Source organism: Rattus norvegicus, chromosome 4, assembly GCF_036323735.1.
Source record: "Rattus norvegicus strain BN/NHsdMcwi chromosome 4, GRCr8, whole genome shotgun sequence".
Classification (NCBI taxonomy): Eukaryota; Metazoa; Chordata; class Mammalia; order Rodentia; family Muridae; genus Rattus; species Rattus norvegicus.
In genome coordinates, this window is record NC_086022.1 from 169,781,680 (window position 1) to 169,801,412 (window position 19,733).

The 19,733-nt window shown below is 47.4% G+C and overlaps 1 protein-coding gene across 8 annotated transcripts in view; it reads left to right on the top strand.

Annotated features, from left to right (window-relative positions):
* Window positions 1-19,733, top strand: part of Fam234b (family with sequence similarity 234, member B) — a 74,374-nt gene that overhangs the window by 2,029 nt on the left and 52,612 nt on the right. For 4 of the 8 annotated variants that reach the window (XM_039107912.2, XM_063286372.1, XM_039107909.2 and 1 more), the window contains exons 2-5: window positions 9,937-10,335; window positions 12,485-12,613; window positions 17,002-17,193; window positions 18,757-18,887. In XM_039107912.2, coding sequence (XP_038963840.1) covers window positions 9,937-10,335; window positions 12,485-12,613; window positions 17,002-17,193; window positions 18,757-18,887 — 851 coding nt within the window. The remainder of the gene's footprint in view (window positions 1-9,936; window positions 10,336-12,484; window positions 12,614-17,001; window positions 17,194-18,756; window positions 18,888-19,733) is intronic. The other 4 variants (XM_039107913.2, NM_001108652.1, XM_063286371.1 and 1 more) reach the window with 1 other exon arrangement.

Genomic DNA, 19,733 nt, shown 5'->3' on the forward strand with positions numbered 1-19,733 from the left:
TTCTAGAACATTCTCCACATGCCGCACACTACTTCGCATATTTGTCTCACAGGGTTATTTGGAGTAGTAATAGAAATAGTTGTCCTTAGGAATTTAATTAGCTCCTGACACATTAGCTCTATAGTTTTGGTCATTAGTAGCTCATGAGGGTGATACCTGACCGAAGGCCTCATCCAGCGGATCTGCGGACAAAGCTCTGCCGGGGATGCATTTCATAATCAAAAACCTGTTCACTGAGCTCAGGTTGGAAAGGTGTTTGGCTCCCAGGCCTGGCATGAGGTTAATAAGTAACAGAGGGACAATGTGGCCTTTATAAAGCTTGTAGGGTAGCTTATCTCTTAGGTATATGTTTCTTTAGCTTTAAAGTTTGAAGGTCAAACACTGGAGGGACTGTTAAAGCACAATGTTATTGTTGTGGTTTGTTTTATAATATGCGACTTAGAGAGTCTGCGCCCCTAGATAAACTAACCTATACTGGGCGTCATTTACTTTAGTATAGGTACACATCCCATCGCACGTGTAGGTTCAGTATATGCTGGGCTGCCGGCTGTCACAGGGTAGCACGCTCTTCAGTAAGGACAGTTGGGCACAGCACAGCTGCTTCCTCCGCACCATTCAGGGACACTATTGAGTCACTGTCTCAGCCTTCTAGGAGGAAGAGCAGGCTCTGCAAAGCTTTTATGTCTGTGTTATGAAACCATCGTCTTCTCTTATATTCTTTGCAGACATAAAAAAGTTAATTACATAAATGTGTATGTGTCTGTGTCCTGTGAGTGTGTGTGTGCCTGTGTGGGTATGTTCACGTGTTTGCAGGAGCCCCTGGTGGCTGGAGGCATAGCATCCCCACCTGGAGCTAGAGGTACAGGTTTCAAGCCTCTTCACGTTGGTGCGAGGAGTTCAGTGCAGGTCCTCTGCAAGAGCGGTGCATGCTCTTAGCTACTAAGTCATCTCTCCAGTGCCTCTTTGCAGACATTTCATTGGGTGAAAACTGGAGCCTGGGAAAATGCCTCAGTGGGCAAGAGAGGCTTTGTACATGCCTAAGGAACTGAGTTCGAATTCCTGGCACCCACATAAAGAGCTGGGCACAGCCACACGTAAACCTAGTAACCCCAGTGCTAAGGTGGGTAGAAATGGGAAGATTGCTGGTGCTTGCGAGCTTCCAACCGAGTGTGGGTTCAGTTTGAGATCTTTCTCCAAGAATATAAAGTGGAGAGCAATGCAATAGGGTTCCTGGCATCCTCTTCTGGTATGTACATACACATCAGCATGTATACATTGAACATATACCACACATGCACCCTTCTTATATCATACCACACACACATACTGCACATACATATACACCATCTATACATACACCACAATACACATACATACACAATGCACACACATATATACCATGTATGCATACACCACAGTAAACACACTGCACATACATATACACTATGTATATATGATATATATCATACATACACACACCATATACATGTATACCACACACACATAATATACATCACACATCACATGTGCACACCACACACACACACACACGTACACACACACACACACACACACACACACACACCTGTGCTCACTGAAAGCAGCAGAGTCAGACTGAGTCTGGCTCCTAGACTGTGCAGCACAGGTTCAAGTCTGGCCCGAGTATGGCCTAAGGCTAATCAGAGACTTCTTGTTCTGCTCATTCATTGTCTTTCTGTGAATAGAAAAAAACCCTTTGCCTAGCCAAAATTTGCAGTCTGTAGTAACTAAGCCAATGTTTGTTTCCATACTCTGTGTTAGTGTAAATGCAAATATTTATCATGCTCTGAAGGTTGGTCTAGATCTGTCCCCAATCTCCTGGGATCTTTTAAAGGCAGCAGCCAATGGTGGCTCTATGATCTGGGGTGCTTACTTCCTACTTCGGAGGCCCTGAACTTTATATCATAAGTTCTTTCCCTGAGGACTTTGTAGTTCTATTACTCTCTTCCCACTATTCATGTAGCCTAGGCCGGTCTGAAACTCATCACACAGCAGAGATCGACTATAAATGTCTGATTCCCTGCCTCCACCTCCTAAATGTTGTGATTGTAGGCATGTGCTAGCACCTAGCAGAAATTAGCCTAGTAAAAGGTTTTTTTTTTTTTTTTTTTTTTTTTTTCTGGGGCTGGGGACCGAACCCAGGACCTTGCACTTCCTAGGTAAGCGCTCTACCACTGAGCCAAATCCCCAACCCCGTAAAGGTTTTAAAATACATTTATTCTTTTGTGTGTGTACAGGAAAGGAGTCAGTTTATACCACGTGGTCTTGGGGATTGAACTCCGATTGTCAGGTTTGGCACCCACTGAGCCATCTTGCCATCCCTTTCCCAGGCCGTCCTCAAACTCTTGAACCTACCGAATTAGGTGCTTGACTGCACCCCATTGCCTTTTGTCATTGTTAGGACTTGAGTCCCCTAAGCCTAGATGGCATGCTGTATTCCTTTGTCCTTCCTGAAGCCTTGTGCTTCTATGAGAATGCTCAGTGATGGTTATTCTGTACTGGGTTCCCTTTGGTCCTTGTGCTCCATTTATTCCAGTTAATTGCCTGTATCCCAGGCTTCTCCATCTTCCTTTGAATCTCCTTTAAGTACCGGGTCCATTTTCTTTTCCTCTTCAGTTATACGTCTCTCTGTATTGATCAGTTTCTTGGGTTTGTGTTTGGTTTGAGGTTTTTAAATTTTTTTTTAAATCATGTGTATGTGTTTGTGGGCGTGTAAGTGTAAATGTGTATGTGTAAATGTAAGTGCGATGCCTGTGGAGGCCAGAAGAAGTCGTCGGATCCTGAGTTGTCAACCGCCTAAAACAGACAGCAGCTGAAGTCATTGAACTCCTATTCCCTGGGAGAGGCCTGTGTGTGCTTAACTATTGAGCCATTTTTCCAGCTCTGGATTGAATGTCTTGGGACTGGGTCTCCTTTTGAAGCCTGGGTTGGTCTGAAACTCACTAAACAGCCCAAGCCAGCCTGGAATTCCAGGCAGCCTCCCACCTGACCCCCTGCCTGCCTGAGCCGGCTGAGTTCTGGAATACAGGCCTGAGGCTCCACACTTGGTCTGTTTGAAAGCTTTGACCTTGGGAGGTAGGAGGAGGGAGGCCAGACTGCCTCAGTTGGAACTTACTTGCTTTTTAACTATGTGGGCCAGTTTTCCAAATGCTCCAGCCTCAGTTTCCCCCTCCAGAAAATGGGAGGCATTTCTGTCTTAAAGCTGTCACACAGTTTCTTGAGGGGAGATATTCAAAGTGACCAGAGGAATGGCCATTTGTGTAATTTAGGAAGGTTTTGCCTTCAGAAATACCCTTTTTTCCCCCTAATTCTATAATTTTCTTTTGTTGTTGTTGACTTTTTTGACACAGAGTCCTAACCATGTAGCCTTCAAATTTATGGTTCTCCTGCCTCAGCCTGTATGCAGACTGGGGGTGTCGGACCAGTAAGAATGTCTTTTCTAAATTTGCTCTGTTGTTGTTTTCCCGCTGTTCCTGGCTCCTGATAGTTAACTTTTCATCTCCTGAACTGTGGTTGCCTCTTAGACGTAGCACATCTCTTTATGAATCCTTATTTCTGAAAAGTCCTTAAGTACTCAACCTTTTTTTTCACCTTCTGGTAGGATTGGTGCCCCCTCCTCCTGGGAGCTGAGCTGAGGGTAGAACCCAGGACCCCATGCATGCTGGGCAAGGGATAATCTCTGTTCCTACCTGCTGCTCCTCCCCTGACGTCTTCTTTTCCTGAATTTGCATGCAGTGTTTTGTTGTAGCCTTTCTCCAGCCTTTGTAGAACTCTGCGGAGTCTCATGGCGTGAATGCCAATGTTGGTTTCTTTCTCCAGACTGCTCCTGTTTTGATGGGGTAGCTGTGTTACTGGCTGAGTGGGGAGCAGGGTTTGCCAAGGCAGAGAGCTGGGGCAGTTGGAAGCTCGGATTTAATGAGGACTTGGAGCTCAGATCCCTTTCCCAGCAAAGCACTTCCTCTGCGGTCTCTGCTGTCCCGGCTAGCAGAGCGCAGGGGCTCAGAGTCCCGCTGAGACAGCACTCACTTCTTTTGTGCTGGTTTTACATCTCTTGAACCCGTGAACTTCACACTTACCTTTGTTGCTTGAGTTGTGAAAGTAGATCTGGGCTCTTTTTTGTTTCATTGTTTATTCTGTTTTTTGTTTTTGTTTTCTTTTGAAGACTGAGTTTCACTGTGTAGACCTGGCTGGCCTTTTCTCCGAGCGAACCACCGTCCTCCCTCCCGAATACTGGGATTAAAGGCATTCACCACCAGGCCTGACACCCTTTACTTTTAAGATGTGCTCTCCCTGTAGAGTTTGGGCTGGCTTTTTATGTAGACCAGGCTGGCCTGGAACCTGTGGCAATCCTCTTGACTCTGCTTCCCATACCCAGGTGTTTTGTTTTGGAAACAGGATCTTATGTAGCCCAGGCTGGCCTGCGACTCATTTTCCAGATAGGGCTCTGATCCTCCTGCTTCAACTTTAAGTGGGAGGACTGCAGGCGTGTAGTGCTATGCCAGGCTTTGTGTGGGGCCTTGTGCTTGCCAGGCAAGCCCTCTCGGAGTTTTCCAGTTTATGCTTTAGTTGCCACAGCTTTAACTTTTCCAACCAAGATTATGGTTATTTTGCACAGCTTAGCGATATTTTGTATCGAATCCTCTGATTTCTTGTCTGGTTTCTGTCTCCCGGCTGGTCTCTGTCCGTCAAAGCAACCAGCCTCTTTAGGATTGATGATGCCTAGAGTTACTTTCTAACCACTGGGCAGCTTGCATCTTGTAGAGATCTGGGTCGCCAGCACTTCTTGGTTTTGTATTTCTGCTTTGTGTCATGTTCCGTGAAATGGGGCTCATAGGTGTTTCTGTGACCCTAGACTTCATTTTTTCAGGGATGAAATTATTGGTTGGTTTATATATTCGCGAGACAAGGAAGGGTCTTAGAACAAGTGGGCTCTACGCTCCCATGCCTGGGTGTAAATCCCGGGCTTCGCCTCTCCCTCCTAGGTCCTGTGGTCATTAGGCAAATCACCTCTGTGTTTCAATCCTTTTGTCGATAAAATCGGCATTTACCCCTCATATAGGGTCAGCATGAGGATTTGATGAATTAAGACGTCCCAGATGTTCCGGCCAGTGCTGAGGTTGGTAGGCAGTGGAGACATTTTAAATTCTTACCACAGTATCATCAGCACCATTAATCCTGTGGACTCCAGTCCCTGTTCAGGTACTGATGCACGCATCTCCCGTTACTGCAGGAGACGGAATTTCCCGAACTGGGCGGCAATTGTTCATGCATTGTGTGTTGGGGATGTATTTCGTTCTCCCTCCTCCCCTCCCCCCACTCCCTCCCCGCCTCTTGTTCTTTTTCTGTCTCCTCCTCTCTTCTGGTTTTAAGGAAGGTTCAGTGACAGACGCACCTTCCAGGACATTATTAATTAGACGTGTGTATTCCTACAAAAGAACATCCACTAATTATTTTTTATAGATTCACTAAAATTGCGTTTCCATAGCATGTGGTGCCAGGGCCTCTTCCTTCCCAGTAAAACCGAATGGCCTCTCAGTTGTTCTGCTCACTGGGTCTTGTCAGTGGATTCAGTTGCGTTTCTTTGGGAGCCTTGGGAGGCAGAGACCACCAAGGTCGATGGAAGTAGGTGCTGCTGCTAAATTTTTCACTTGGTTCTCAAGACCCAGGGCTAAGGGGATAGATAGGGTGGCCTGGGGGTGGTTCAGAATCCAGGAACCTTTAGGAGGATTGGTGTGCGAGGCTGCCAAGACGGCTGCCAACCTTTACTGAAACAGTGAATTATCTGGAGTGTGATGGCATGGCTCTGTCCTGTCTGTGGCCACACCACACCCTTGCATTTCTTTCACTTCCAGAAAACCTATTTTTTAAAAGTATGGGCATGCCACACTGTACAGAGAAGGGTCACCCAAAGCGCTTCCTCAAGCCATGGGTTGAGGAAGGTGGAGAGGTCTAACCTGGAGACAAGAGGCTGGGCAAAGGCTGTTGACGCATTTAGGCAAAAGTAATAGAGGCCCGAATTGATTCTGACCATAGTCCGGGCACCGAGGGCCATCCGTATGGCCTTACCTAAGCCTTGTAACAACCAGGAGGTAGGAATGATAATTATTGTTTATAAGTGGGGAAGCTGGGGCCCTGTGGAGTTAGGAGAAGGAAGGACACGCGTAGCTGGTAAGTGAGACAAACTGGTCTTTACGTAGTGAACAGCCGAACCCTTTTCGTTTGGGACGAGAATTCCATTAGCCCTGCAGCCCAAGCTTGTGTACACTCACTATGTAGCCGAGGCTGTCCTTGCCCTCCTGACCTTCTATTTAATAACGAGGCTGTCTTGGCCTCCCATATGGTAGATGGAGACCGGTGGGTTCCCTGACACTGGTCACATTCAGCTGGGTGCCAAGTGACTGCTCGTCGGATGTTTGAAAGGAGATACAGTTTGAAACAGGGACTATATGAACTTTTAAATTTCACCCCAGGATCAAGATTCGATATGTTTTCCTTGGTTGTCAGGAGTATTGTTTTTGAAATTATTTATTTATCAGGCTGGGCAGTGGTGGCACACACCTTTGATCCTAGCAATGGGGAGGCAGAGGCCTGTGGATCTCTAAGTTTGAGGACAGTCAGGGCTACACATAGAAACCTTGTGTCAAAAAAAATGTATCTTAAGTGTATGGGTGTTTTGTCTACATGTATGTATGAACCACAATGTATGCCCAGTTCTTTCAGAGGCTAAAAGATAGCATTGGATCCTCTCGAAGGGGAATTAACAGACAGTTGCTGGGAGTTAAACCCTGGTTCTCTGGAAGGGAAGCAAATACTCTTAATTGATATGCCGTCTCTCCTTTTTGCTTTTAAAAACTTTCTATGTGCATGGTTGTTTTACATGTATGTATGTATGTATGCATGTAGTGCCTATGGAGGTCAGGAGAGTATATAAGACCTGCACAGACTGGAGTTACAGATAGTTATGAGCTTACCATGTTGTCTGGGTTAGCCTAGAACTCAATATATAAACTAGGCTAGCCTCAATTTTGGGTTGGTCCTCAATCTTTTTGCTCTGCCTCCAGTGTGCTTAGAGTCAGAGATAGGAAGATCCTGAGGGTTTGCTGGCCAGCTATTCTATCCCAAAATGGTCAGCTCAGTTTTAGTGACTGTGTCTCCAAAAAAAAAGAGAGAAGACCCCAAAACTTGACCTCTGACCTTTACCTAGGCACATGCACAGGCAAATGCATCCCAGCCAAGCATGACGGCCTGCAAATATCACTCCAGCATTTAGGAAGTCAAGGCACAGAGTAAGATAGACCCAACCTAATAAACAAAAGGTCAAATTCGATGTTCACCGTATACAACGAATAGCTTTGAAAAACGAAATAGGGAACTGGAGAGATGGCTCAGCGGTTAAGAGCACTGACTGCTCTTCCAGAGGTCCTGAGTTCAATTCCCAGCAACCACATGGTGGCTCACAGCCATCCATAATGGAATTCGATGACCTGTTCTGGTGTGTCTGAAGAGAGTGACAGTGTACTCATATACTCATATAAAATAAATAAATAAATAAATGAATAAATAAATAAATAAATCTTAAAAAAAAGAAAAACAAAAATAAAGAGAAACTCCTAGTTAATTGATTACCACATTACCTAGTGTAGTCCGTGTTTTTGGAAAGTGCTAAGTGCTGTAAAATGATCCCGTGGGATGCTGTTTGATGAACAATTTATTATACCGATGCTAAGTTTCACCCTGCAGGTCTCCTCTCACATCTGGTCTCCACCTCTGTTTTCCTGCTCTGTTTTGTGTAATATGCACACAGAAGTAATATCCCCAGGGGTTTCAGCAGACGGAGACCTGTACCAGGAATCCGTCCTCCTCTATCTGGACTGCCTTCCCCTTTTTAACTGAGTTAAAGGCTTAACAGTCATTCTCATTAGTCATAACTTGCCTGGTGGTTTCCAAAGAGAAAAGCTTTGCTCAGCCATAGCCTGACATGAAGGCACAGGTCACCCCCTGGGAGCCAGGGGTCTGTGTGGGCATGCACCCAAGCCTCTCTGTAAGTTATCCCTTAGAGTCAACGTAGAGTCTGAGTAGTAGCAGTATGCAGGCCATCTGCCACCTCTCCCAGGACGCATGCTCAGAATAGCCGTCTTTCCCCCTCTAATGAAAGCTGTTCTTAAAGGATATTCAAATCACAGGACAGTTCTAAGAAGCGAGGTTTTGTCAAACTTCTTCTTTTTTTTTTTGGTTCTTTTTTTTTTTTTCGGAGCTGGGGACCGAACCCAGGGCCTTGCACTGCCTAGGTAAGCGCTCTACCACTGAGCTAAATCCCCAGCCCTTGTCAAACTTCTTTAGCTGCCATGTAGTATTTGACTTGCTAACTTGTTTCCATAGAAACAACAGGAAAATCATAGATATTCTGTGAGAGACAACGTACAGATGGGAATTGTTCTAGTTTATCAGGAACAATCACGCCTCATGGCTCTGAGGAAATCTAATGCAGGAACAGACTAGGTATGAGGAAAGTTTGCTCAAGAGCCAGAGCCTTGAGCTGGTTGTGGGGGTGCACACATATAATCCCAGCACTGAGGTAGGAGGGTCACCACAGGCTCAAGGACAGCCTGGGCTACATAGTGAGTCCCTGCCTCAAATTTATAGACGAATTCATGCATGCATACATGAATAAATAAATTAAAAAAACATTAAAAGTCAAAGCCATGGCCATCTTTGGTAGTGACGTTCAATCGAATTAAGAAGCTAATAAGAGGAGCAGGTGTTTGGGCTGGCAAGACGCTCTGCAGGTAAAAGCGCTTGCCTCCAAGTCTGGTGATCTAGTTCAATCCCTCGGACCCACAGGACAGCCATAGTTATAGATTATGCTACAGAACGTTGGAGGTTATTTTCCTATCCAACTGCAGCTGGTAACAGCTGTTCTGTTCTTCTCTTTAAAACAAGTATTTATTTGATGTGTACGGGCATTTTGCATATTTGTAGGCCTGTGTACAAACACGTGCCTGGCGCCCAAGGAAGTCAGAGGAGGGCTGCAGAGCTCCCAAAACTAGAGTCACAGCTAGTTGTGAGCCACCTTGTAGGTGCTAGGAGTAAAACCTGGGTCCTCTGAACCGCATCGCCAGCTTTGCCTTCATTTAATAAACCGAGAGTCTCTTACACAGCAAACTGGCCTCACACTAAGCTGAATTTCAGATTCTGCCACTGGTTCCCAAGTGTTAGAATCAGAGGCCTTCACCGCCATGCCTGGTTTCTGTGGTACTGGGGCAAACTCAGAGCTTTGTGCATGCTAGGCCAGCATTTCACCTTAAACTGACGTCCACCCCTGACTCCTTTTATGTTTATTTTGGGGGACAAGATTTATTCTTATTGTTACATTTTAAAAAACTATATGTATTTGCATGGGAGTGAGGTCAGATGACAGCTCATGGACGTGAATGTCTCCCATTGTGTGGGCCCTGGGGATTGAACTCAGGTCACAGACCTGGCAGGAATTGCCTTCACCTACTGAGCCATACCACTACTAGCCCACGGGAAAGCCCATGTAGCCCAGGCTAGCCTCAAACTCATGGCAATTCTGATATAGCATCACAAGCATTGATTGATATTAAAGGCGTGAATCATTATGCCTGGCTCCCTGCTCTCATGATTACTGCCTTAGCTCCCACACGGGGGAGCATGTATCTGTCCACACCTGGCTTATTTTGGTTAACACAGTGTATTCTTCTTTAACCCTGGTCTTTTCAATTTTCTTACCCACCCCAAGACAATAATTCTGGAACAATGGACTCCCGCTGACCTCCTCCTGCACCACCTAATTATACAGAAGGCCACTGCAGTCTAAATGCTTTGAGGCTAGGTTTGTTGTTGTGATTTTGCTTCCCTATCTGTCTGTCTTTCCAGGGAAGAAGAGCCCAGACCTCGGCGAGTACGACCCCCTTACCCAGGCCGACAGTGACGAGAGTGAAGATGATCTTGTACTTAACTTGCAGCAGAAGAACGGAGGGGTCAAAAACGGGAAAAGTGCCCTGGGAGACCCGCCAGAGCCCGACTCCGATGCGGACGTGGCTGGGGCTTCAAAGCCACATCTTTCAGAAGTCACACCGGAGGGTTTCCCCTCGGAGCCCCTTGGGGGTCTGGAGCAGAAGGCCACGTCTTCCCTGGTGTCCTACGTGCGCACATCTGTCTTCCTGCTGACACTGGTGATCTCCATGGTTCTGGTCCTCCTCTGCGCCTTCCTCATCCCCTGTCCTCCCAGAGACCTGCATAGCACTTGGAGCCGGCGTCTGGGCTCCCAAGGAGGTGAGTTGCGGGATTTTAAAGAAGTAAATCTGTAAATTTTCATATGTTAGTTCCCCTCTGAGTCATTCTGTTTTTGTTCTCACTTAGTTTAGTGTAGTTTAGTTTAGTTTGTTTCCTTGAGACAGGGTTTCACTGTAGCCCTGGCTAGCCTGGAACTCACTGTGTGGACCAAGGTTTTGAACTCACAGAGATCTCCCTGCCCCTGCTTCCCAGGCAGTCAGAGTAAGGGCATACACCCCCACTCCTGGCCTAGTAGATTTTTGGAGAAAGTGTCTCTTTCCCGTTGCCCTGATTGGCTTAGAGTTCCCTGCGTAGACCAGATGGCTTCCTGCCCTCACCTCCCAAGTGCCGGTGTCACAGCTGCACACCACTCTGCCTGGCTTCCCTCCAAATCTTAAATTAATGTGTGCCGTGCAGTCTTTTCCCCTGTGCATAGGGTTGCTTAGGTGGTAGAGGTTAGACATGAGACAGAAGGCTAGACCTCTGGGCCTCCGACCCCGCTGTCTGAGTTCCCCGGAGATAGCTTGAGTTTTCCGCCTTGCTGCTGCATCCATCACCCACCTGAGGAAACAGAACATCGTGGAGGCCTTCCAGTCCCCCAGCCACATCCCTGTCTGTCCCCAGAAGACTCTGGCCCTGGATTCAGCCAGATTACTAGTTGGCTTGAAAGCTTTGCCACACTGATATAGACACTGATATGTTCATTAATTTTGTCTCCCTTTGAATTTCATATATACAGAACCATAGCTCTCTCTGATTTTTGTTCAACATAATTTTTGTTTCGGGGGACAGGGTCTTACTGTGAGGCCCAGGCTGGCCTTAGCCTTGTAACTTCCTGTCTCAGTTTTCTGAGATTATTGCCATGCGCCGCCACTCCTTGCTCGTCGATGCGAGTTCTGTGCTTGTTTGTTCCTGAGACACCCTCCTGTGGTTCAGGTTAGGCTTGAACTCGGAGAGTAGCTGAGTCTGACTTTGAGCTCCCGATCTTGCTTCCACCTCCAGAGCGCTGGGTTACAGCATCTGGTGCCACTGACATAGTTTGGATTTTTTTTTTCCTGTGCTGGAGGTTGAAGCCAGAGCTTCATGCATACCGTCTATAACTACTCTGACACTCTAAAGTCCCCATCCTTTAAAAAGAGACGTTCCTGAGGTTGATCTATCCTGACACACTATAGCTAGAGTCCGTTCATTTTCCCCATGTTAGGATAGCACAGGCTTTGCTTTTCTAGGGTGAGAAACATTTGAATGAGTTCCGATCTTTTTAAAATAAGCGATTCTAAGAACATTTTTATACACTTCCAAAGGGTTATGCACAGATTTCTCCAAGGCAGAAGCCTAGTAAAGTTGCCCCTCGGAGGGAATGGACGTGTTCTTTCTAAACAGTTGCCCCTGTCTGCTGAGGTGGCTGTACCCACTTGTGCTTCCACTCTTGTCTGAGCTCCCTGCACATTTGGCAGGCATTCTCTGACTCCTCAGACACAAGGAGGGGATCCTCCTCCCTCACCTCTGCTCTGCACAGGCCTCTGCTGCCTACTGAGGAGGAAGGCCAGGGCTGGCCGGGTAGAGCTTCAGACTTCCCTCCCCACTGCAGGTGGGATGGCATTTCCCACCCCCACCCCACCCCTGTGCCTATTTTGGCCTCAACTCTGGTGGGAGGGGAGGGTGACATGGTGGTGCCAGAACAAGGTTCCATTAGTCAGGTTCTGCAGCCTTTGCTGTGGGGGTGGGGGTGGGGTCATTATTATCTATAGTCAATTTGCCTTGCCAGGCTGCACCCTTCCTGGGCCTCTGTCCAGGGAAGCAGGTTCCTTAGATCTGCAGTGGCCCCATGGCAGTTGTGAGTTCTGGGTTATTTCACTATACTTTATCTAGTTTGGCCAGAAACCCCAGGGAATTCTATACATTACTTTTCCTTAGGTCTTGCAATCTCTAGTCAAGCTGACTTACCATCCCCTCCTTTCAGAGCCTGTCTCTGCTTGCTTTACATATAATGCCCAGGGCTCTGGGCGGGCATCAGGGGAGATGCTTATCTCTGCGGTCTTATCTGGGAACAGGCCGTCCACCTGGGCTGGGAGGGGTGCTGGCGGCATTTGTGTCTGTCTTCTTTCTAACCCGGCAGAAGAGAACTAGTCTGTGGTAACTGGCTCAGGCCCTTTTTGTTTCATTATGTGTACGCCAGGCGGGGACCTGTCTCCCCTGGAGTTGGCTGACGTGAATAGAGATGGCCTGCGGGACGTGCTTCTCACCTTTGTGACAACCAGGAATGGGACTGAAGGAGGTAAGAGACACATCTGGAGGCTGCCACAGGAGAAGTGTCAGCTGTAAGAAAGCATTAGTCAGCTTCCCAGGGCCAGTGCACAAGGAGGTCTGCAGGGGACAGGTCACTATAGGTCTGCCATGCGTAATGAGCCCCATCAGAACAGTCCTGACGTAAATAAAGACCATTTCGAAATAAAAGATCATTGCAAGAAACCAGGGCCCAGCGTGATGGTGCTCGCACACACACACACACACACACACACACACACACACACACACACACACACACACACACCTTTAGTCCCAGCACTCAGAAGGTGGAGGCAGGCCAGCTCCTGTGAATTTGAGGCCAGCCTGCTCTACACACTGAATTCCAGGACAGCCAGTGTTAAGAGGGGCCCAGTCTCAAAGTACATCCCTCCTGCACATACATAAAAGGAAAGAATGAAGGAAAGGAAGAAAGGAAGGAAGACAGACTGAGGCATAGCTGAAGGGACTTTGAGTGGCCACCCAGACTGTGAAGAAGCCAGTTCTGAGAGGTGACTTGCCCATACCTTGTAGTGACAGCCTTAGTAATTAGATGTGTGTGTGTGTGTGTGTGTGTATGTGTGTATGTGTATGTATGTATATGTGTGTGTATATGTGTGTGTATGTATGTGTATGTGTGTATATGTGTGTGTGTATGTGTGTGTGTATGTATGTGTGTGTATGTGTGTATATGTGTGTGTGTATGTGTGTGTGTGTGTGTGTGTGTGTGTGTGTGTTTGTGTGTGGTGTTCTTGGGGGCAGAGGAAGCCTCAGGTGTCATTCCTCAGGAACTGTCCTGTAAATGGATTTTAATAAACTCTAGGAGTTATTAATGACCCGGATAAGCCCCCAATAACAGCGGCAGAGTTCTCTGGGTTTATTTAATCAGCTTAGCGCGATTACTGGGGGATTAGCCCAAATCTACTTTTCTATATGCTAGACTGTCAATTCCCCAGCTGAGCTCCCCAAGTTCTTGCTGTTTGAGTCTCAACTGGGTTATTTCTGTTCTACCAGCCTGTCCTCGGGGTTATTTCTCCCTGGGTCATTTCTGCTCTATCGTCTGTCCTTGGGGTATTTCACTCAGCCAAGTGCTGCTGCTCAGACACGTCTCTTCTTTCTCCTCCTCCTCCTCTCTCTCTCTCTCTCTCCTCTTTGCCTCTGACCTGTGACCCCAGCTCAGTAACTGAAAATTCCACGTACCTCTGTTTTTTCCAGTAAGTTACTGTAGCTGCTTTTATTTAACCAGTGGCTTTAAATTGGGAAGCAACATTTATATAGCATCACTAGGGGTGAGAATCTGCTAGTGGGACATGGTAGGGACAACCAGATTTTGGGGGCCAGTATTTAGCATTTGAATACATAGCAGCTCTCAACACAGTCCACATGATGTCTTGAGACAGCGTCTCTTACTGGCCTGGATCTGACTAGCAACCCTCAGAGGCCGCCTGTCTACCTCCCCAGCACTGCAGTTACAAATGCGCCACTTCTCCAGGCTTTTTCTGTGGGTTCTGGGGATTGAACTCAGGCTTTCTTGCTTTTGTAGGAATCACTTTGCCAACTGGGCCATCTCCCCAGCCAGTTTTCCAATGCCCCCTGGTTACAGTGAATGCTGCTTCTACCTTGCTCTCTCTGTCCTCGAGGGTTTGGTCGTCACTCACGGTCATCACACAGATGAGTGGACCTGTGGCCTTCCTTTCCCCTTTCAGTTAGTTTTCCAGCTTTGTCCTCCCTGGGAAGGCTAGACAACGTGGAGGATGTTTATCAGCTCCCTAGCCTTGTGCGAGAGACTGAGGAGAGTGACTAACTTCCCTGCTTCCCTCACAGCTGAGGTTGGCCATGGGTCAGAGCTGGTCTCAAGTTGCCCCTCTTAGAGGACTTTCTTTTTTGTCCTCCTTTGTCCCTGGGAACATTAACAGCTTTGAGGGCCTATGCTGCCACAGTGGGGTCCTACACCCTGACACACCTCTGTCAATAGTCTCTTTATTAAAGCCTCCATAGCTAACACATGATAAGCAACCAAGCAACCAACCAATGAACAATAACACCCCTTACCCCCAAACCCAAAAAAGCAAACAACAAGAAGAAGCAAAAATGCCTCATTTCCATGATCGCTACACAGGGTCCTGGTTTGCCTGCAATGGCTACTGAATTGGTAATGACTACAGTATGTCGGCTGATGGAAGACCCCACCAGGAGGGCGAAGAACTCCTAGCAAGTGCGTTTTGATCATTAGACCCAGAGTGAGTGTCCAGGCACGCATCAGACATTTCCGTGGGTGCATTTGCCTGACATCACTGAAACACCTTTCGGAAGCATGTTTGATATATGGATGCAACTTCGTGACAGGGAAAGCTGCTGGGTTTGGAGCAGACCTTCCTGTGATCTTACCTGATGGCATGCAGTAGGGTGAGAGATGCTGAAGCTGTGTGAGATTTGCTCTATATCAAGATACATAGTGGCAAGACTGAGGGGCTTGGATACTATGTAGACAAACAGGATTTGCCCCCAGGTTGTAAAAGTAAGAATATAACTATATTAGTAACTTCTGTGTGCCTGTGACAAAATATACCATGACCAAAACCAATTTACAAATGAGTTTATTTTTGGCAATGAATTCTTAAAGCCCTCCCTCCCTTGGTGATGTACTTCCTCACATCTTAAAGGTTCCATAATGTCCTAAAATGATACCACCAACGGGGGACCAAGTATCCAAATACCTGAGGCTGTTGGGGACATTTCTCCCTCAAATTGCAACAATAACCACCATTAGGAACTTTCGGTGTGCTGCGCTCTGTTGTAGGCACATAGCCCAGGAGAATAGATTGCTTCTCAACACAATCTTACCAAGTAGGCTAGTATTGCCCCCCCCTTCCAGATAAGGAAACTGAGGCACACTGAGGTTGAGGAACTCTTTAGAGTCCCACATTTGGTAAAACAGACTTGGAGTTCAGCTCCAAGTATGAGGTTCTTTAATTCATCTCCCCAACCCTCATGCCTTATGGATGCTCCACTGGAGCAGAGGGATAGAATCAGTTGCTCATGATCCATTCAACAAGTGTGCATTGGCTACAGTAGGCCCTGTTCATCCTCTCTTGGTTCAGTGATTCTCCTGTCTTTGCCTTCCAAGTGCTGGGGTTAAAGGCATGTACCACCATGCCTGAGCCTCTCATTGGGGTTCTTAAGTGGTAAGACTAGCATAGGACTGGTCTGGAAAAGTCTAGAAGGTAGTCTGGGAGGTCTAGCCCAGCGAGCCACATCCTGTTTCCCATCTGAGGGAAGTTAGTAGCACTGAGGAACAGGAAGACTGAAGCCTAGAAATTTGAGATGTCTAAAAGTAGAAAGCCTAAGTGAGTCAAGATGCCCGGACCTCAGAGTGAAAGTAGGACTGGCAGGAAGTGTCACGGTTACTAAACTGTTACTAAGTCACTCACACCCTGGCCTGAGCCCCTGTGGCTTCCTTTCCCTAGGACCGGCATGGTCTTTTCCTGCAGAGGGCGAGACCTGCTTGCTGCTCACCTCTCTGTAAACTGCAGGTCATTTCTGAAAACCTGCTTTTCCGTTTCGGGAGCCTTTGCTGCTGCCCACTGGGTTTAGGATTTAAGCCCTGCTCTGCACAGATTCTAGGTCAGCCTAGGCGTCCCTGCACATTCCTTTCCTGCCTGAGTGGCTTGGTTTTCGCCCTCAACAACTACGACGTGCTGTTCTGGATTCTGCTCCTGCCTTTTGATTTTTTTTAAATTACATTTATTGTGTCTGTGTGTGTGTGTGTGTGTGTGTGTGTGTGTGTGTTGCGTGCACACATGCGTGTAACAGAGCCCATGTGGAAGCCAGGGGATGACTTTTAGGAGTTGATTCTTTCCTTCTCCTTTGTAGGAATGCTGGGATAGTGCTGGGGGCTGGAGACTGAACTCAGTTCTCCATCCTTGGCAGCCGATGCCTTACCCCACCCACTTTGCTGGCCTTACCCCTGTCTTTTGCCCAGCAAACAACCGGCAGCTCTGTGTATCAGGCATCTTCTGATGTGCTGAGAAATCAGCTATTACTGTCTCTCTTTAAGGATGCCACTGTTCAGTGCGGGCTAAGGTGGCAGACAGGTAAACAGATACGTTGGCAAAGGTGCCAAAATGGAGACGTGGTAAGGCAGTGTAGAGGCGCCCACAGCAGCTGGTCTCATATTTGTCCTACACGAGGTGTGAGGCAGGAGAGATGACAAGTTCTGTGTTCACACCTTGTCAAAACCACAGGAAGGAGCTGAGCACACAAGTGTGAGCTGCTGCTTCACCACCCACCGTTCACGGTTGGCGTTTAAGTTAAGCACGTCTCGCTTCTCCTCCCTGACTTCCCCTCTGCCCCTTCCTCACCTCCCTTCCCTGCCTTTAGGCGGTGGCTCACAACCAACAGCAGATCTTGTGTGCCTTTCGGGGATGAACGGCAGCACACTGTGGTCCAGTCCCCTCCCAGAGGAGGCTCAAGACGTCACATGCTTAGATCTGATACCGGGAAGCGTGGCCAAAACCATCTGCCTGGTGACGGGGACTCGCAAGATGCTCAGTGCATTCAACGCAACATCAGGTAAAGAGTGGCCTTGAGCGCACAGTGTCACCTCCGCGAGACTCTAAGATTTGAGCAACCTGCAGGGGAAAAGATGGTTGTCCTGTAGCAGGCTGGAAACTGCTTTGCTACTCTGGTTCAGAAGGTGGTTATTAAGGGTAAGAGATAAGGGGCTTGGGCGGACAGAGTAAGTAGATTCTTGTTGGAACCCGTTTGGTGATAAGACAGGGTTAAATAAACTCTTACCCAAACAGATGCTGCCTGGGGGCCTGGGCTGTAAAGAGTGTCTCTGCTCTGGTCTTTGTACAACAGGCAAGAGAGTATCACCTCCATGTCTTTGAATTATGCTGGTCTGTATGTGACCCTGGGTACTGGCTGAACGCTAGGGAAAAGAACGCTCAGTCTTGCACTGATACGGCCTTTAAGCTTATTTCCTGTTTTAGCTTCACAGGCTAGCAGTGATGCACATGAGTCTCGTATGAAAAAGATATCTCCATATACTATACTCTTCTATAATACACTATAATGTACTATTCTATGAGCCATAATCTCAAGAGAAGTTAAATAGTGACGTCCTTCCCACATCAGAGGTACCAAAATGGGGTGCTTGAGACATGGTTTTACACTGTACCCCAGACCTTGAATTGATGAGATCCTCCTGCCTCAGCTTCCCAAGTGCTGGAGTTGTAGGTGTGAGTACCATACTTGTCTAGTGGGGTACCTCTGAGTGGGGAAAATTTACACACATACACACACACACACACACACACACACACACACACACACACACACACACAAACACACACACCACTTTGTAGAGCGATTCCTTAGCATGCACCAAGTCCTGAGTTTGACTCCCAGCAGACACAGGTCTGTAATCTCAGCACTCATTTCAAGAGGTAGAACTAGGATCTAAAGTCAGGGACATCCTTGGCTACATAGTAAGTTCAAGGCTAGCCTGAGCTATATGAGCGCCTATACTTAAAACAAATCCTCAGAGTGCACTTACTATCCTAGCTCAGGACTGAAGTTCTTGATAGCCTTCTGTGGTTTCTCTGGTGTGGGCTCCTTAGTGCCTGCAGTGTCCTATGACAGACACATTCCTCAGCCCTAGTAGAGTGAGCCCCGACCTGCCAGGAGGACATAGACATCTCTCTTTGATATGCAAAATCCAGATGGTTAGGGCTGGAGACATGGCTCAATGGTTAAGAGCACTGGCCACTCTTACAGAGGACCTGGCTTCAGGCCCCAGTAACAGGGCAGTTATAACCAGCTGTAACTCCAGTTACTGGGGTTCTGATGCCCTCTGCTGACTTTCCAGGGCATCACCCACACGCGCTGCACAGGCAGGCAAAGCAGCCACCCACATAAAACAAAACAATAAGCAAATAAGCTAAAATCCGATGGGAGGCCATTACACGCACATGCAGCCAGATGCTTGAGGATTTCAGATCCCACGTCCTGCTTCCTTTGTCGTCAGACAAAATCTAATGGGAAGATATGGGGGGAAGTTTTCGCTTCTGGACCTGCCTTTTGCTGAGACAGAAAGTGGAAGTGATGCTTTACCTCTGTCTCCCTCTCTAGGGAAAATCCTCTGGACTCTAAACCCAAACTATCTGTCCAACGGTACCTTGGCTGCCCCGGTTGTGGTGCTGCCAGACCTGGATGAAGACGGTGTCCGAGATCTGGTGGTGCTGGCCATTGGAGAGTTGCAGGTACGATCGGTCTCTAGTGATGGTCACTGTAAGTGCCGCGTAGGCCTTGTTGTTGCAATGGCTTAGGCTGAAGTAGATTCTCTTGGTGAGGGGTAAGTGAACCAAGAAAACTCTAAGTTCATTTCCTATGATACACGGTGGTTCTGAGGACTGTGGTTTAGGAGTGCACTGGAGTGGACAGATGGCTTGTGTGTGAATTCCTTCTATACCACTCTGTAGCTCTGTGGCCCAGGGCAAGTTGTACCCTATCCATGCACGAGTTCCTTCACACGTCTACAAGAGAAAGTTCATCTTTCCCTGGAGGCCGCTTATGAAAATGAAAGCTAACAAATAAAGTCCTAAAACACTGCGTATTTTCTACTCTGTAAACGTAACGTTAGTTTTACTATACGTATTTAAAGTTTACTTCAATTGTAAAGCAGGGTGGATGGACAGAAGGCTCATAAGACGTAAGTTTGGATAAAACTTAGTTTGGTAGCGTGATGGCTTAGCACCCATGAAGCCCTTGTTTGGTCCCCTGCAATGCATAAATCAGGTGTGGTGGAGATACTCCTGCACTCAGAAGCTCTAGGTCATCTGTGACAACATAGTAAGCTTGAGACTAGCCTGACACGTGTGTGGGGAGACCCCCAACAGCAGCAACAACAACAGCAGCAGCAGCAACAACAACAACATCATCACAAGCAAATGCTTCACCCTTGTAATCGCAGCACACAAGAGGTTTGAAAGTTCCAGGTGAGCCTGGGTTGCACAATGAGACCTGTCTAAACTTGTAGCTTGTGGTTTTAAACATCCGTACCACCTTTTCCTTCATTGGACTGAGCTCTGGCCACTCCCTGCTTTCCT